The following is a 15,887-nucleotide window of genomic DNA, read 5'->3' as shown; positions in this document are numbered from 1 at the left end:
AGATAAATAATGAAATAAATATAATAAATCTGAAAAAAAAAAAATTTTTATCTAGCAAAATCCTTTAAAAACTATTGTTATGCAAATATTAAGTAGAGTAATGTACCAAGCTATTTTGTATTAGCTTGAAAATTCTAAAACTTTAATTAAAATGATTTTTTATGCGTGCAGCCTAACCTTACGCGCGCGTGAACGCGGATGCACGCAATTTGCGCGTCAAAGGTGCGCGTTAAAAATATATTAATTAAAAAAATTTCAATTCTTTGACCCAAAAAACTATTATTTAAGATGTAAAATGTTTATTTACAATTTTTATCAAATTTTATTGTTTTCGCCGGTTTTTGAACATCCTGAGTCATTGTGCGAGGGCTCGCTGGTTTTTGGCCCCTAATTCTGTAAAATAAAAATTTTAAGTTAAGGCCTACAATACATTAGAAATATTTAAGAGTCTTTTACGATAATAAACTAACCAAAACAATTTTATAAATATTGATCTTTAGATTTTTATAAAAATAAATTTATTATTTAGTTTTAAGTTTTGTATAAAGCTGTATTCAAGTAAACGGGAATTTATATTTTTTAAAATTTGCTAAAAGTCAACTTAACTTGCTTCCAAAGTTACTTTAATAAAAGGTTTTCTCAGCATTCTTTCGTCAACTTGATTATATTTCTAGAATACACTATGTTGCTTACTTTAATATTGTTCAATATTTATTTATAATTTAGTATTATTCTCTTTATGTTCTTCTGTTTTAAATTAAAATATATTTAAAAAAAACTTAAAACATGTAAACAAACAAAAAAAGCAGGACCACTTGTTTCTTTAAGCTTATACATTTTGTTTCTCTTATAAAAAATGTTATGATGAGTTTGCCAAATTAAATTTATTACTTGCTCAATGTTACACAAACACTTTACATATTTCAATAATTTAAAAATTTATATTAATGTATGTATGTTAATTTTTAACTATTTTTGTTTTTCAGAAAACATGAAAATCTTGTCAAAGATAAAGTTTGTACAGAGTAAAAGTAATTTTGTTAACTTATCAAAAACCCTCATTGATTTACTCCAAAATGAATGGACAAATGGAAAAACCTCAGTAAATGTTTAACCTATATTTAAAAAAATTTATCTTTATTTTTTTGTGCTCATGTTTATATTGTTTTGTGAAAAAAAAAAACAAAAAAAAAACAATCTTATAAAACAGTTACAAGAGTCACAACAGCACATGATTAAAATAGTACGCACAAACACACTATTTTACTGAGCATGGATACCTGCTTAGACTCAAGATATATTTAATGCAGTTTTGCAGATATAATTTGGATGTCCAGAAAAATACAAGAATTTTTGCCTGTATATTTTAATCAAGTTTGAATTCGTTTTAGATTGATGCTCCATTATTGATCAAAGATGAACAGAAAGACTTTATTTCTACATGGTCAGGAAAGTTGCTAGAAGATGATGGTGATCCTTTTATCGAAATGGATACTCAACTTTCCTCTTTATTGGGTTGGGGAGAAAACCACAAGGTTGATTTATAAATGTTGTTTTGTCAAAATGGTCAAAAATTTCAGAATTACAAAGAAGATATATCACTGATATTTGAATCAAAGTATTGAATCAGCCAGAGGGTTATAATTAAAAAAAAAAATATTCACTAGACAAGACATTTTCTTACACATTGATCACAATTAACTTCAATGGTTAGAATTATGAAATTTTTAAAGTTTAAAAAAAGTTTCTATAAAATATTTTGTCACATTGTAAAGAAAGTGCATTTATTACTGCTAAATTTAAAACAAAATGAATTTAGGAGTTAACTAAGCTCAAATACTGCACATTTTAGTATCTGATAGATAAGTTTTATTGATGTTTAATCAATAAAACTTTAGCTTGTAATCATCAGAGGGTAAAACACTTAACATTAGTTCAAAAAATAATGTATAAAATCCTCTTTTGAAAGTTGTGCTTCTTTAATATTTCCTATATCTTGTATTCAAACAAATTAAACAAGGGTTGGTGCAAAATTTAGTTTTGATCTTAAAGTAAATCAACTTTAAGTCTGGCATAAAGTTGTTACACGTATATATATAAAAAAAATTTTTTTCATTAAAACCTTTTTAAAGTTTATTGTACAATTTTTAATGTATGTATATTTATAATTGTTTTAAATATTTCAAGGCTGCATTTTATGCAATCCTGAAATATTTAAAACAATTATAAATATACATACATTAAAAATTGTACAATAAACTTTAAAAAGGTTTTAATGCAGTAAAATACTGCCAGGTATCAAATGAGTAGGGTAACAAGTTCTTTATTCCGTCGATAAATTTAGCCTAAAATATATTTTAGTTTGTTAGCCTAAAATATATTTTAGTTTGATAGCCTAAAATATATTTTAGTTTGTTAGCCTAAAAGATATTTTAGTTTGTTAGCCTAAAAGATATTTTAGTTTGTTAGCCTAAAAGATATTTTAGTTTGTTAGCCTAAAATATATTTTAGTTTTATAGCCTAAAATATATTTTAGTTTGTTAGCCTAAAAGATATTTTAGTTTGTTAGCCTAAAATATATTTTAGTTTGTTAGCCTAAAAGATATTTTAGTTTGTTAGCCTAAAATATATTTTAGTTTGTTAGCCTAAAAGATATTTTAGTTTGTTAGCCTAAAATATATTTTAGTTTGTTAGCCTAAAATATATTTTAGTTTGATCTCATTTTAACATGTAATAAAAACAAAAAGATAAAATAATTCAGTCAAAGTAGTGAAGAAGATAACATATTTAAAAAAATTGAAAAAAAAGTAATAGCTTTTTTTATGTACCTTAAAAGTGTCTTACTTTGCACAAAAATTCGACTTATTTGTAATTTTTATCTATTAAAATCTGCTTTAAACTTATATTATATTTATGTAAACTCACAAATCATTTATTTAGGATCTAAATTCTATTTTGATTATGTAATAGTCAAAATAGAATTTAGAATTTAATATTAAAATATAATAATTGATAAATTTGTTTTTACAAATTAAGAAGTAGTTTTTCAAGGTTGTTTAAAAAATGTGCAAAGTTATCCAGGGGTCTGGGTAACTTTGCACAGCATTAACAAAATTAGAATAGCTTTATGATATGCATAGGGTTTGTGCAAAGTAGCCTCTTTTTTATTACTTTATGAAGGACTAATAATTCTAAGGCAAGTTTAATTAAAAACAAAAGATTAATTTTAGTACTATTTTGGTTTATTAAGAATATAACATGTTATGATAAAAAAAAATACTGAACACAACCTTATTAAAAACACAAAACACCCAAAATAAGTTCTTTTGAATGAGGAAAAACTCAAAAGAAATAAAGACATACTTTTTTTTTTTTACATAAAAAATAAAAATTAGCAAAACAGAGTTCAAAAGACCCATTAGAGTTCTAATTCAGTCTTGCCTTTTTTCACAGCCTTGCTTTTCTTCATATGCTTCAATAAAGTTTGGAGAGATGTGAGAGGATTTGACAAACAGAGCTTTAACTCTTGTCCTCCTAACTTCTCTTTTAAAGAAGGTAATACTATAGAAAAAAACCACTCTTCAAAAGTTACTGCATCAAACCATCCACTTTTAGTGCTGATGTATCTGACTCCTTTAGGACCTTCTACTTATTTTGTCAACCATAGATTAGTAACCTTTTTAAAGAACAAATGATGATAAAATTTCACCTGCTGAATTACCTAATATCATTATGAAAATACTTGTGGGTTACTTACTGCCTCTCTTTACCAAGCGTTTTTATGGTCAAGTAATCAGTTATATTTGTTTTGTCATAGTTGTATATGTTGTCTGGTGAAACTTTTTGTATGGTTTTGGAAAGATGTTGATTATATTCTTTTAGAAATTCTTCTTTAGCATTTTCTCATGATTTTTTTAAGTTTGGCACAAATTTATTTGTTAGCTTTTTTACTCTTAACCTCCTTTTTTAATCACTTTACATCTGCAAAAAATATTGCTATTAATTTAATTTGATCCTGAGTTACCCAAGAATTTAGTTAAAGCTATAATAAAGTATGAAAAAACTCTTCTTATATAAAGTATTAGCATGAAGTTTTAGAAAGTATCACTTTTGGATGAACGATGACATTTGTGGTAACTTTAAACATTGTGCAAAGTTACCCCAATTTCTACCAAAAAAGTACTTTTTTTACATGATTGTTAAACTGTAATTTTTTTAATATTGACAATAGGTTTAATACTTCAAACTAATACCAAAATAAACAATTTATGCAGTTTAATCACTTTTGAGTTCAATTCTGATCTGCTCCACATGTAAAAGTTGTAAGAAATAATTTTTGTTTTCCATTTCTTTGTTTAGACAAAATGACTTGTGTTGCCACAAATCAGGTTTATAAAACTATTTTTCATGAGTTTTGTATTGATGCTAGAACAAATTGTTGGCTTCTAAAGTGATTGCATTTGTATTTCAAATTTTTAGTTGCTAGAAAGTAAAACTTCTTTAACATCGTTGTGCAAAGTCACAAGCGGTTGTACAAAGTTAGACACTTTTACGGTACTAAATGTGTAGAGAACTCATGCAATAAAAAGTGATTACAATGATGATGACCTTTATGCAAAATTTTGATTGTTGTTAATTCACACTAATTTTTGCCTGTATTATATAGTTTCAGGTTTATCAAATGGAAATTATCCAATCCAATGTAAAGTATCTATAGAAATGAAACCTCAAAAGCAAAAAATAATGATTGTTTCTCCTTTATAAAAATTTGAGAACAATTACACTTGAATGGGATTTATTCAGATTTATAAATGCAGAGATCTTTAAAACTCTTTTTGAACATGTCACTTGTAAAACCTTAACAATGAGATACTGGAAAAAACTCTAAAGAGTATACTACATTATATAAAAAACTGACTCTTGATAACTTGGCTTTCAAAAGTACAATTTTAAAAAACATCCTGAATGTTTCAAAAAATAATCACCGAAAAGACAAATTTAATTATTGGCTTCTTTGAAATTTTCTTCTGAAATGGCTGCTCTATAGAAGTTGATTGTTTGCTATAGAGTGAGTATAAACATCACAATACTATCAAAATTTTTGGTTTGTTTAAATCCAATCATTCAATTTTGTTGGTAACTCCAGTTTATGGTGTAAAAGCAAGTGTTGTCCATAATTGTTCTCAAATCTAGATTTTTAAAGTTACTAAGTCCATATGAACAAGTAATGGCAGATAAGAGTTTTTAAATCTTTATGTAATTAGTGATAGTATCATATTTTACATTACCGCTCTTCTTGAACTCTTGTCCTTATTTCTGATATTTGACAACTTTTGATCTAGAAGACAGAACAAAATTTAAAAAAAAATTTTTTCTTATGTTTTGTGTTTTGGTACTCTTTACATATGTGTTGTTTATTGTCTCATCCTTATTGTCCATGGTAATGATTAAAAATTTTAATGAATTAACTTTAAAGTTTATATAAAGGTACTAAACAATTTTAAAAACAAATTAAGAGAAAATATTTTGCAGCATAAAAACCAGACTGATTTTAGTAATCTGCTTTCAAGAAAAATAAAAAAAAAACTCTTAAACTTATAGTATATTTGAAATTGAAGAAAAAAAATAAAATAATAATAATAATAATAATAATAATAATAATAATAATAATAATAATAATAATAATAATAATAATAATAATAATAATAATAAATAATTAAAAAAATAATAAAAATATATAATAAAATAATAATAAAAAAAAAACAACAAAGTAAACAAAGAAAAAAGTAAAAATAACTTTGTAAAATCTATACAATATATTGTTTTTAGCAATAGTAAATTTTAGTTTGTAGTATTCAATATAATGGTAGGTTATTTTAGACAGACTGATTTCTATACTTATAAAAACAGTATAACGCAGAAATGTTCTTAGCTCACATTTTGATTTTGGTTTTTATTTGCCTTTTTTTGCTCTAATTTTGATAAAATCATTTTATATAAAGCATTAACTCAAATGATCTTTGGCTCTTTCTGATGCATGATTTTTTTTGATGATTCAATTGAAAATTTCTCATATATTTAAAATAAATTGTCATATCTTTTTTAAATTAACCTATTTTTTAAGTTTTTTTTTTAAGTTAGCCTATTTTTCTTCTGAAGATGTTACAATTGGGATTAATTTGCTACATATCCTATGAGCTCCACTTTCTTTCCTTGAGTATTAAGACCTGGGATGGGAAGAAAATCAACCATTTAACCAAGATGCAAAAAATCCTCATGTTTTATTAGCACCAATTTACAGATTTAGTTTGTTATGTTTACCCCACTTGGGAAATGACATTGTGAACTTTGAAATTACAAGTAGATAATATCTGAAGAAATAGTTTAAAAATCATGTTTAAAATACACAGAAAATGGTTTTATAAGATGAAAGTACTTTTGATGGTAGCAACAATAACAATAACCAGACTTTTTTTTATAATTTATGGCAAATAAATATCATTTGGTGTCAAAGTGAGTGCTGATGATTATTTGAATGGCTTTGGTACCAAAAGAAAATTTGCAAAAATTTTTATAAAAAATGTTTTTTTTTTTTAGTTAAGTTCAAGAAAATTATTGTTTACATCTTTAAAGAACATCTAAAGACATACAAAGCTTGTCATCTTTTGATAACTAAAAGTTAAACTACTCAGATAAAAATTGTTAACTTGTACACTGGATTGACTTATACACCAGTATACACAGAAAGTATGTTAATGCATCAGAAAGACACATGGTGTTAAATTTAAAATGGTGCAAAATTAAAATGTCTTTTATAATGTTTTATTTATTTTTTTAGGTTACAGTCTCTGTCTTTTTTGAAAAAGTTTTTCCAGCATCAATGATCTCCCTCTGTCCCCTTGAAAAAAAAGATTGGGAGATAATGGTAAATTATTATAAAAATTATAAACCTATTTCATATACCTAAAAACTATATTATGTCTAACAGCAAGATGTACTGAACAGAAAAACTTCTTTAAGATTTTGATAGATTTATGAAAGATTTTCCCTCTAAACTTAACCCTCTAATTTATGAATGCATTGATGATAGTTTTTTAATTTTATTTGCAGTAGAAATGCTAAATCATGTGCTAAATCATGTGATCACTTGCAAAGTTAATTTTGATAAAGTTGAATTTTAAGTTATACTTAGATTTTGGAATGTGAGACGTCTAGAGTCTTATCCAGTTCTCATTTTAGTTGAAGCAGTTTATATGTTTGTTTTCAAGTCTGTGTACAGATTTAGTTTCATTTATAAAATAAGATTTTCCATATATCTGTCTTCAAAAATTATTTTGATTTTTCCAGATGGGTTTTCATGTTTAAAAGAAAAAAAAAAAGATTTTTTAAAAGCCTAAAAGATTTTGTTGATATTTTTTGTTAAAGTTAAATTTGTGTGCAGCTTGAATCGTTTTGTTATTGCTGCACATTCACTACATTTAAATAGATTTTGATATATTTATTGATATTAAAGTTTTGTTGTTTTTTACTTAAAGAAAAAATAAAAAAAGGGTTTTAATATATCTAGTTAAAGTTAAGTATTTCTCCACAATTAGAAAAGTTGGCAGCCATGATCAATTTAACTAGTATGGTTCATTCCATCTAAATGTTTTGTTTATAAAAAATTTTTTAAGAAATGATTCTAATAAAACCAATGCACCATGAAAAACCAAGTAAATGCATCATGCATTATTACCAAGTCATTAAGTTTCCAATGATTATGCTTAGCTTTAAACATGCTTTAGTCTAAAAAACTGTTTAAAACCAAAACAGTTATTAGAATAAATATTAAAGGAAAAGGACTTCTTAACATTTTTTTTAAGGAATCAGATTTAAGTGGATTTTTTTTTTAGGAATTAAACCATGCGCTCATTGAAACTGAATTACTTAATCAAATTTCTTTGGTCAGATTGGGAATGGTTTTCTTGGTTCATGTATCAATGCAAAACTCTTTCCCTGTTTCAGTTGGTGAGTTATTGTAAGTAGCATAAAATCTTATATTAACTTCATGATTTTTTTCTTCTTGTTAGTTATCTCTTTTTTTAGAAGCTACTGATCCATCTGGTTGCATTGTTCGTCTTCAAGAGAATACAGAAGTGCATTTATTACCGAATGACTCAACTATCAGTCCATTCAGTTGTGCAAGCAAGCTCAGCAAACAAAAAACTAACACAGCTAAAACAATGAAGCAGGTTACTAGTGTAAGCATTTGTTCATCAGAGAAGTTGTTTATGAACTGCATAATGAGTCTGTTTGGTCTAGAGAGATATAAAATAAAGCAAACTGAGATAAGTTCAGATCAACAAAAACCACAGGTGCTATCATGCTGCAATCATGTTTTTGCTAATGTTTGTCTTCAAGCAATTGATTCATTACCTTTTATGCTTGATTGCAAGTTGTTGGATGATGGTCTTGAAAAAATGCAGTTTCCTTTATACACAGTTTTAGCAAGTGAGACAATTTTTTTCTTTCAAAAGACTTATTGTGCTGTGAAAGCTGCAGACTTTTTAATTGAGCTATCTCTCAAAGAACAAAATGTAAAAGAGCAAATTAAAATTGTTGTCAAAGTTAAATTTTTACCAAAACAAATTTGGAACACTGTTTTCCAAAACACAAACAACATTACTTTATTTGTTCACCCGTTGTTGCTGCATCAACTGCAAATAGCAAGCGGATCTTTTGTGGAAATTAATTGTTACCATGAAGATATCTCATACCCAAAAGGTTTTGTGTTACATACTAATCCTTTAGAATGTGATATCAAAGAAAAAGTTAAAAACAGGTTTTGTGCATATTTGACTGAATCTGTAGTATCTGAATCCATTGTAATGAATCAAGGCACACTTCTGACTTTTAATGTCAATGGATATATCCAAGTAGTTGTTGAGATCATTGGCATTTTAAACAATGTATGTTGTTTAATTGATAAGTGTAAATTAAATAGTATATTTATTGCAGTTGACGATAATGAGAAAGAAATTCCTCTTCAAAATTTACATGAGGTGGGTTTACTTTTTAACAATGCCATTGCCAATAAAGTTGTTAATCAACTTCAAGTATATTTTACTATTAATGAAAATGATGAATGTTCTAAGAGACATAATTTAATTTGTACTACTAAAGCTGTGTTGCTCTATGGAAATGGAGAATCTTCATCAACAGGGTGTGGAAAAACTTTTGTTTTAAACTCAATAACAAGCTCTTTCTTAAAAATCCCATTTTGTTATCGAACTATTTGTATTGAGTGTATTTTATTGCGTGGCAAAAAAATTGATTCCATTCGCGAGTTTTGGGAGAGTGCATATTCAAAGGCTGTCCAAAGTCAACCAGCTTTACTTGTTTTTGATGACCTAAATGAAATAATTCCTAATGTTGATTTGATGGAAGAAGGTGTTGCAGCCAGTTTACGTAGTCAGCATCTGGCAGAAATTTTTCAGGGTATTATTGAGAGAATTGCTTTTGAGCAAAAAAGCATTTTTGTGATTGCAACATGTGCGTGTATTGAGAGCCTTCACAAAAGTTTGCTCCCAGAAACAAATAATCACCTGTTTTCAAAATACATCAATATTCAGGAACAAACAAGTTCAGATTTTGATTGTTTTAAAAATATACTTCGAAGCGTTGGGAAAGCCATGAATTGTGAAGTCCAACTTGATTTTACTGATTCTTTTATCTTGAATTTGAAACAAAAACTAAATGGTAGCAATCCTAAAGATTATACTATTCTTTGTAAACGTATTATATACAGTAAATTATTAGACAGTGATTATAACAACAAATGCAATGGAACAAAAATTGTTTTAAAATCTGAAGATATCAACATATGGCTTGACAATTTCAAATCATGTTCACTTCATGCTGTTCAGCTTCACAAACCTAAACAAGTAAGTTGGGCAGATATTGGCGGTTTAGATTCTGTCAAAAAAACATTAAAAGAAACATTGTTATGGCCTGTTCTTTATCCTGACCTATTCAAATCATGTCCAATTAAATTGACTTCAGGTTTACTGTTAATTGGACCTCCTGGAACTGCTAAGACAATGTTAGCAAGCGCTGTAGCATTTGAGTCTCACTTAAATTTTATTAGCGTAAAAGGGCCTGAACTACTGAGTAAGTATGTTGGAAGTAGTGAAAATAATGTTAGAGATGTTTTTGCCAGAGCACGTCGTGCTCAGCCATGTATTATTTTTTTTGATGAAATCGATTCTTTGGCTCCAAGGAGAGGGCATGACAATACAGGTGTGACTGATCGAGTTGTTAATCAGCTGTTAACCCAACTTGATGGGGTTGAAAGTTTTCAAGGAGTGTATGTTTTAGCTGCTTCTTCTAGGCCAGATCTCATTGATCCTGCTCTATTACGACCTGGTCGGTTTGATAAAAGTTTGCTCTGTCCTCTACCTAATCTAAAAGAGCGTGAAGATATTCTTCAGATACATCTGCAACAAATGAAATTACATGGTGACATTAATGTAAATGAGCTTGCCAAAATGACAGAACATTTTTCTGGTGCAGATTTAAAAGCTTTACTGTATAATGCTCAAGTAGGAAGCATACACAAATGCCATTTTCATGAGGTAATATTTATATTATGCACTTTATATACAACATTCAATAGTTTTTATTGAAGCCTATAATTTTTGTCAAACATTCTTTAGTAAAAAAAGTAATGATGAATTCCTGTTTGATTTTTTAAAATATAGAATGATGCCATATTAACCCATGGTGACATAATAGACGCATTAAAATCAATGAAACCTTCAGTCAGTTCTGATGAGCGACAAAAGTATAATGACATGTGTGTAGGATTGATTTTTTAAATATTGTTTTGTTAGATTATTAGTGATAATTTAAAATTATTGAAAAAATCAAACATTTTTAAAATCGCTTGTAAAATAGAGAAAGTAGGGAAAGTGGCAAAACGTTCTTTATTACATTTTAAATGCTACCATCTTTTTAGATTTACTGACTACCAATCTTCTCGTTCAGCTTACGCTACAACAGTAGAGCAAAAAGTTACATTGGCTTGAGCAGTTCTTAATATAACAACCTAGTATTTTGTACAATGTTGTATTTTCAAATATATTTCAAATATTTTTCTTTGTATTTTACTTAATGTTGTAACAATTTAAATCTTTTTTCATTTTAAATCTCATCTCACAGTTTATATTAAATACTGTTCCAAAAAAAACATTTAACAAAAATTATGTTTCCAATAAAATCGTTTTAAATGTTCATGCTTTTACATATTTTTATCAAATTTTTCTTTCTTTTTTTTTTTTTTTTTTTACATTAGTTCTATCTTTTTATTATTGCTAAGTACAAAAATGAGTGGGGGATTGGCACCCAGCAAAAGCACTGTTTATGTTGGAAATTTACCATTTTCGTTGACCAATAACGATATTCACAAGGTAAAAAACTTGACAGTCGAATTTAATGAGTTGATCATTGATTTTCGTATGTATTGAATAAAAAATATTTAAATGCTTTTCCATATACTTTTCTTTAGTTTTTTCTTTTAACAATCTTTAATTACTTCTATTTATTTTCTTAATTAGGTTTTTGAAAAGTTCGGAAGGATTGCTAAGTAAGCTTTTTTGGCTTTTTTCATGTCACAAAATAATCGCTATTTTCGTATGGTATTTGGCTCAATTTGCTTCTTAACAACGTAAACAAAATCGAATTGCGGCTTGAAATTGCATTATTTGGTTCTAGTAATTGGTGTGATTGTTTTCAACTAAAAATGCGATTACATTTTTAATCTTTTAAGACGGGATTTTAAATTTGCTTAATTATTTCTCGTTCAGAGTTACAGTATTGCGAGATCGTGTTAGTCGAGAAAGCAAAGGCGTGGCATTTGTTCAGTTTATTGAACGCGGCTCCGCTATTGATGCCTGCAAAGAAGTGAACCAAAAACAGGTTTTGAATATTTAAAAAAAAAAATTTTTTTTTTTTCACACTAGTAGTTATAGTTAGCACTGTTCTATATCTCTGGCCTCACAAACGTATCTAAAAAAAAATTGAAAATGTTAATTTAATAGTAATTTTAAGTTGTTTGAGCGAAAGATAAAATGCGTGATTGCAAAAGACAACGGCAGAGCAGCAGAATTTATCAAGAAAAAGGAGTATCCAGATAAAAGCACTTGCTATGAATGTGGTGTAAGTGTTGCATTTCAACAACTTTAATTTTTAACAAAACCAGAATCCATTTTCATTAAAAACTGTATGTTGCCTAATTTCTTGATGTCAATTGAAGGCGTAAGAGCTTGTCTTGTTTACCTCAATAAGTTCTTTTTACAGTACTTTTGACTGGTTTCACCCCCTCTTGCTCGAAATGTTATTTGTAGAAAGTTTTTATTTCACCCTTTTAATTTCTAATAACAAAGATACGATTAGTCTGTTCCTACAAAGTTAATATTCTGCTTTTTTTAGGAAGAAGGTCACCTAAGTTATAAATGTCCGAAAAATTTGCTTGGCGAACGCGAAGCTCCCCAAAAAAAGGAAAAAAAGGAAAAGAAGAAAATCAAGTTGATAGAGAATCAAAAAAGGTTTGAATGAATTTTTAAATACTTCTCTTGCTAAAACAGCGTGGTATGTGTAACCTAAACGCTTCTTGTGCTGAATAAAATCTCTTTCTTTCTTAAAGATAAAAATATGGAAAAAAATATATAAATATGGAAAGCTGTGCAAAGTTTTTTTAATAAATAAACTCTAGAGTTCAGTTTTCTTTGAAATCTCCTTCGTTCTGTGGTTGTAAATATTTACTATTATCTTTTAAAAAACTTTGCTTTAGAAAAAAACTTCTTCAAGAATATTACGAAGATGACGAAGATGGTGTACTCGGAGAACAAGCAGTCGAAAATGACGATGAATTATTTGAATACAATTTAAGTCATGCAATTGAACAAGAAGCGCTTATGTCGGCATCGTTCAGTCAGGGTAATGAACGGAAACGCGTCTTTGATGGCGAAAATAGTTTTGCCCATGAAAATGAAGAGCCAATCATTGTAAAGAAAAAAATAATTAAAAAATCTTCATATTTTAGTGACGAGGAAGAAGAAGTTGAAGATGGTTAAAATGCTTCAATAAATCACTTTAAGGGAAATTCTAATCCATAACTCCCTAGGAATCCAAAAGTGAAAAAGTGTTTACTCCTGTTTCTTATTTCGGTTGATAAGAGTTGATTTCAACAATGAGAATCATTTGTTTGTCAGAAATCTTGAAAGTTAGGTTTGTAATAGATTACTGAGGAATATGTCGGACCCAGTATTTCTTCTTTGATTGAAAGATAAGCATTGCAAGCACTTTTATTTTATTTTTTCCGAACATTTGTAAAAATAAATAAATAAATATTTACAAAAGATAAAGCAGGTTTTACATTTCGGAGGTAAAATAAGTTTCTGTAAATGGACTTTTCTTTTAGTTTTAAGATTTTTCAAATATCCTTTTTGATCCAATCATAGTTAAGATTCTGAGCATCAATGATTCTACATCAGCTTGGCGTAGCCTACTCCTCTTTCCAATAAAACTCTTCGGTTTAGTTCTGAGTATACGGAATACATTCAACGGATATACACTTGAATTACATTTAATAATCCTTTATGACCAATACTTGGAAACATTCTCTCACTTGAAAATATGTCTCGTCTTCAAAAGAGCCGTTACTCTGAACCATTTAATCCAAATATGCTTATTGACATCTTAAGTGCATCCTGAGTGCATTAAAAATGTACAAGGTTGTTTTATGGATGCCCATCTCGTTAAAAAAAACCCAGCAGATTGGTAAATATTTTTTTCTAAGACTAAAATGAATCGGATATGAACAGGGTTCCTTTTTTAGTTTGAAGTGAATTTAGTTGCATAACAAGTTCGTGGCTTGCGTCGGGACGCTCCAAACGTTTTAGAATATTGGCCAAAATTTTTATTTCAATGAGACCAAAGGCCGCAATTTCAAATAATAAAAAAACAATATTCCTCCAATCTAAAGCCATAATAAAATAAAAATAATGAGTTATAAGGTTTTAAAAAGAAAACGTTTTTGTAAGTATAAACCAAAAGAAAAGCCATACTTCTTCATAAAATGTACTACTTTATAATAATTTACTGTTTCTTTTTACACAGCAGTTTTTCTTGGTTTACTTAAGTTTGAGTTTTCCAGAGTTATATTTTAGTGCTAAACCTCAGGTTTGCAACAACCAGTAGTTTTGAAATTTGATGGGTTTTTTTTTGTTGTTAGGTTTTTTTAGTTTAATTAACAACTCAATACTGACCGATAAGATCCTATGAACGGTTTTCTTTTTCGTTTCATTTCCCTTGTAGTTGATATTACATTTCGGTAATTTATTTTTGTTCCGTGAAATGCGATATAATTGAAACAGGATGCAGCTTAAATAATAGTTTTTGATATTTGATCAAGCTACATCCTCTTTTTATTTTAAATAAATGACAGTGACTAAGCTCAAAGAAAAAAGATGAAAAAAAAGCGACGGATGCAAAATATTTTTGTGGCATGTTCCGAGACACCGGTATTGATATATTTTACAAAAATACTATTGATAAAAATCAGACGTTCGCTCAACCAATCATATCATTTCCTAATGAAAACGTTCCATTGTGTGTATCTGAAAATCATCCTAATCAGTAAAATTATGTTGAATGTATTTAGTGTTGTGTTCCCAGTTTGTTCTCTAAATATTATAAAATTTGTTCTCCTAAATTGTTACTTACACGTATCATAAGAAGCTTGCTTGTAAGTGGAGAATTTTGTCCATAGTGGAAGATTACGCACGGCAAACCTCATAAATGATGGGTTAGATATTTGTTTTTCTACAGCCGAAAAAAGTGAAAAATCATTGGAAAAAAGACTTCAAAAAACTTCAGTTCTAAGGAGAGAAATTTAAAAAAAAAAAAAGTGAATAAATTATTTTAAAAAAAAATTCTTTTGTGGCACTATTTTATATTAATTTCCCGAAAGTGCATTTCCTTTGAATTTACCTTCTCTTGTTGCGTCATCCTTTCAAAAATTTTGTAATTTTAGATGATGTCATTTAAAAATGCAATTATGCAATGCGCAAGTTTTTTATATTAAATATTGCTAATTATACGAAAATGTTCTCCTTATAAAAGACACTTATACGTGTCTAAAAGAAATAACTCTCTTTGTACTGAAATACCGCAGTTACATGAGGTACCACTATTTGAACAAACAATTCAAATACCAATTTATTCAATTTTTATTTAATTTTAAAGATTTATTTTTAGTATCTTAAGTTTATTTATTTAAGCGAGTTTATTAAAGCTTGAATGTGTATTTAATATCATAAAGTATTTAGCACCTCGATGCTAAACCTTCCATAGGCCACGTAAACGTAATGCGTAGCGTCAGAGATGACAGTCAGTTCAGCATTGAACTTTTGATCTCGAGTAAGGCAAAAAAGATGTGGACTTACTATCTTCCTCGTTGAAACAAACAACGTTTTAACAAACTCTGAGTTTGTTTACTTTTAATTATGAATCTTCTTGAATGTCGTCATTGTCAACATTTTACTGATTTTTACAAAACATTTCTGCGTTAAACAGATACTTAATCCAGCTTACTCAAACATGTTTTTGTTTGTTGTTGGTTGCTGCTCTTGAAGTCATCTCTATTTCACTTAAATTTATGTTCACTAACCAGTCGCCCTTCAGTTCCCAACCAAGAACTCTAACTTTGAAAATACTTAACTGCGGGATGTCGATTCAAAAGTACATAGTTTAATCAGTTCTCCTCAGGTTTGCGTAAACAGGCTCTAAATTAAGAAAAGCCTTTTCGTCACAAGAGTCAAACATTTCGGTTGTTTTTTGTTTGCTTT

At 27.9% G+C, this 15,887-nt stretch overlaps 2 protein-coding genes and 1 long non-coding RNA gene across 4 annotated transcripts; 2 read left to right on the top strand and 1 right to left on the bottom strand.

Moving 5' to 3' along the window:
- The first annotated feature begins 959 nt into the window (after positions 1 to 959).
- LOC145180629 (peroxisomal ATPase PEX1-like) lies at positions 960 to 11,135 on the top strand. Of its 2 annotated transcripts, none has more exons than XM_090083496.1 (7): positions 960 to 1,102; positions 1,392 to 1,535; positions 6,839 to 6,925; positions 7,893 to 8,007; positions 8,070 to 10,613; positions 10,740 to 10,834; positions 10,997 to 11,135. In XM_090083496.1, exons 4-7 carry the CDS (start codon positions 7,903 to 7,905, stop codon positions 11,064 to 11,066), a joined length of 2,814 nt encoding a protein of 937 aa, XP_089939622.1. In that variant the 5' UTR covers positions 960 to 1,102; positions 1,392 to 1,535; positions 6,839 to 6,925; positions 7,893 to 7,902; the 3' UTR covers positions 11,067 to 11,135. The 2 variants fall into 2 exon arrangements, with proteins under 2 accessions (XP_089939622.1, XP_089939620.1); XM_090083494.1 differs by having other exon boundaries at positions 963 to 1,102; positions 8,086 to 10,613.
- LOC145180632 (zinc finger CCHC-type and RNA-binding motif-containing protein 1-like) lies at positions 11,026 to 13,403 on the top strand. The gene is made up of 6 exons (XM_090083537.1): positions 11,026 to 11,447; positions 11,595 to 11,623; positions 11,844 to 11,955; positions 12,088 to 12,195; positions 12,469 to 12,584; positions 12,830 to 13,403. Exons 1-6 carry the CDS (start codon positions 11,364 to 11,366, stop codon positions 13,110 to 13,112), a joined length of 732 nt encoding a protein of 243 aa, XP_089939663.1. The 5' UTR covers positions 11,026 to 11,363; the 3' UTR covers positions 13,113 to 13,403.
- On the bottom strand, positions 13,332 to 14,274 carry LOC149890672 (uncharacterized). The gene is made up of 2 exons (XR_016451344.1): positions 14,106 to 14,274; positions 13,332 to 14,017 (listed from the first exon to the last, which is right to left on the bottom strand). It is a non-coding gene; the product is annotated as an uncharacterized LOC149890672 (long non-coding RNA).
- Positions 14,275 to 15,887: the final 1,613 nt, after the last annotated feature.

Source organism: Hydra viridissima, unplaced genomic scaffold (genome assembly GCF_058129835.1).
Source record: "Hydra viridissima isolate aposymbiotic clone 2 unplaced genomic scaffold, HvirCarnegie_v1 scaffold_3, whole genome shotgun sequence".
In the NCBI taxonomy this organism is placed as follows: domain Eukaryota; kingdom Metazoa; phylum Cnidaria; class Hydrozoa; order Anthoathecata; family Hydridae; genus Hydra; species Hydra viridissima.
Note: the sequence above shows the minus strand (reverse complement) of the source record. Positions and strands in the feature narration are given on the sequence as shown.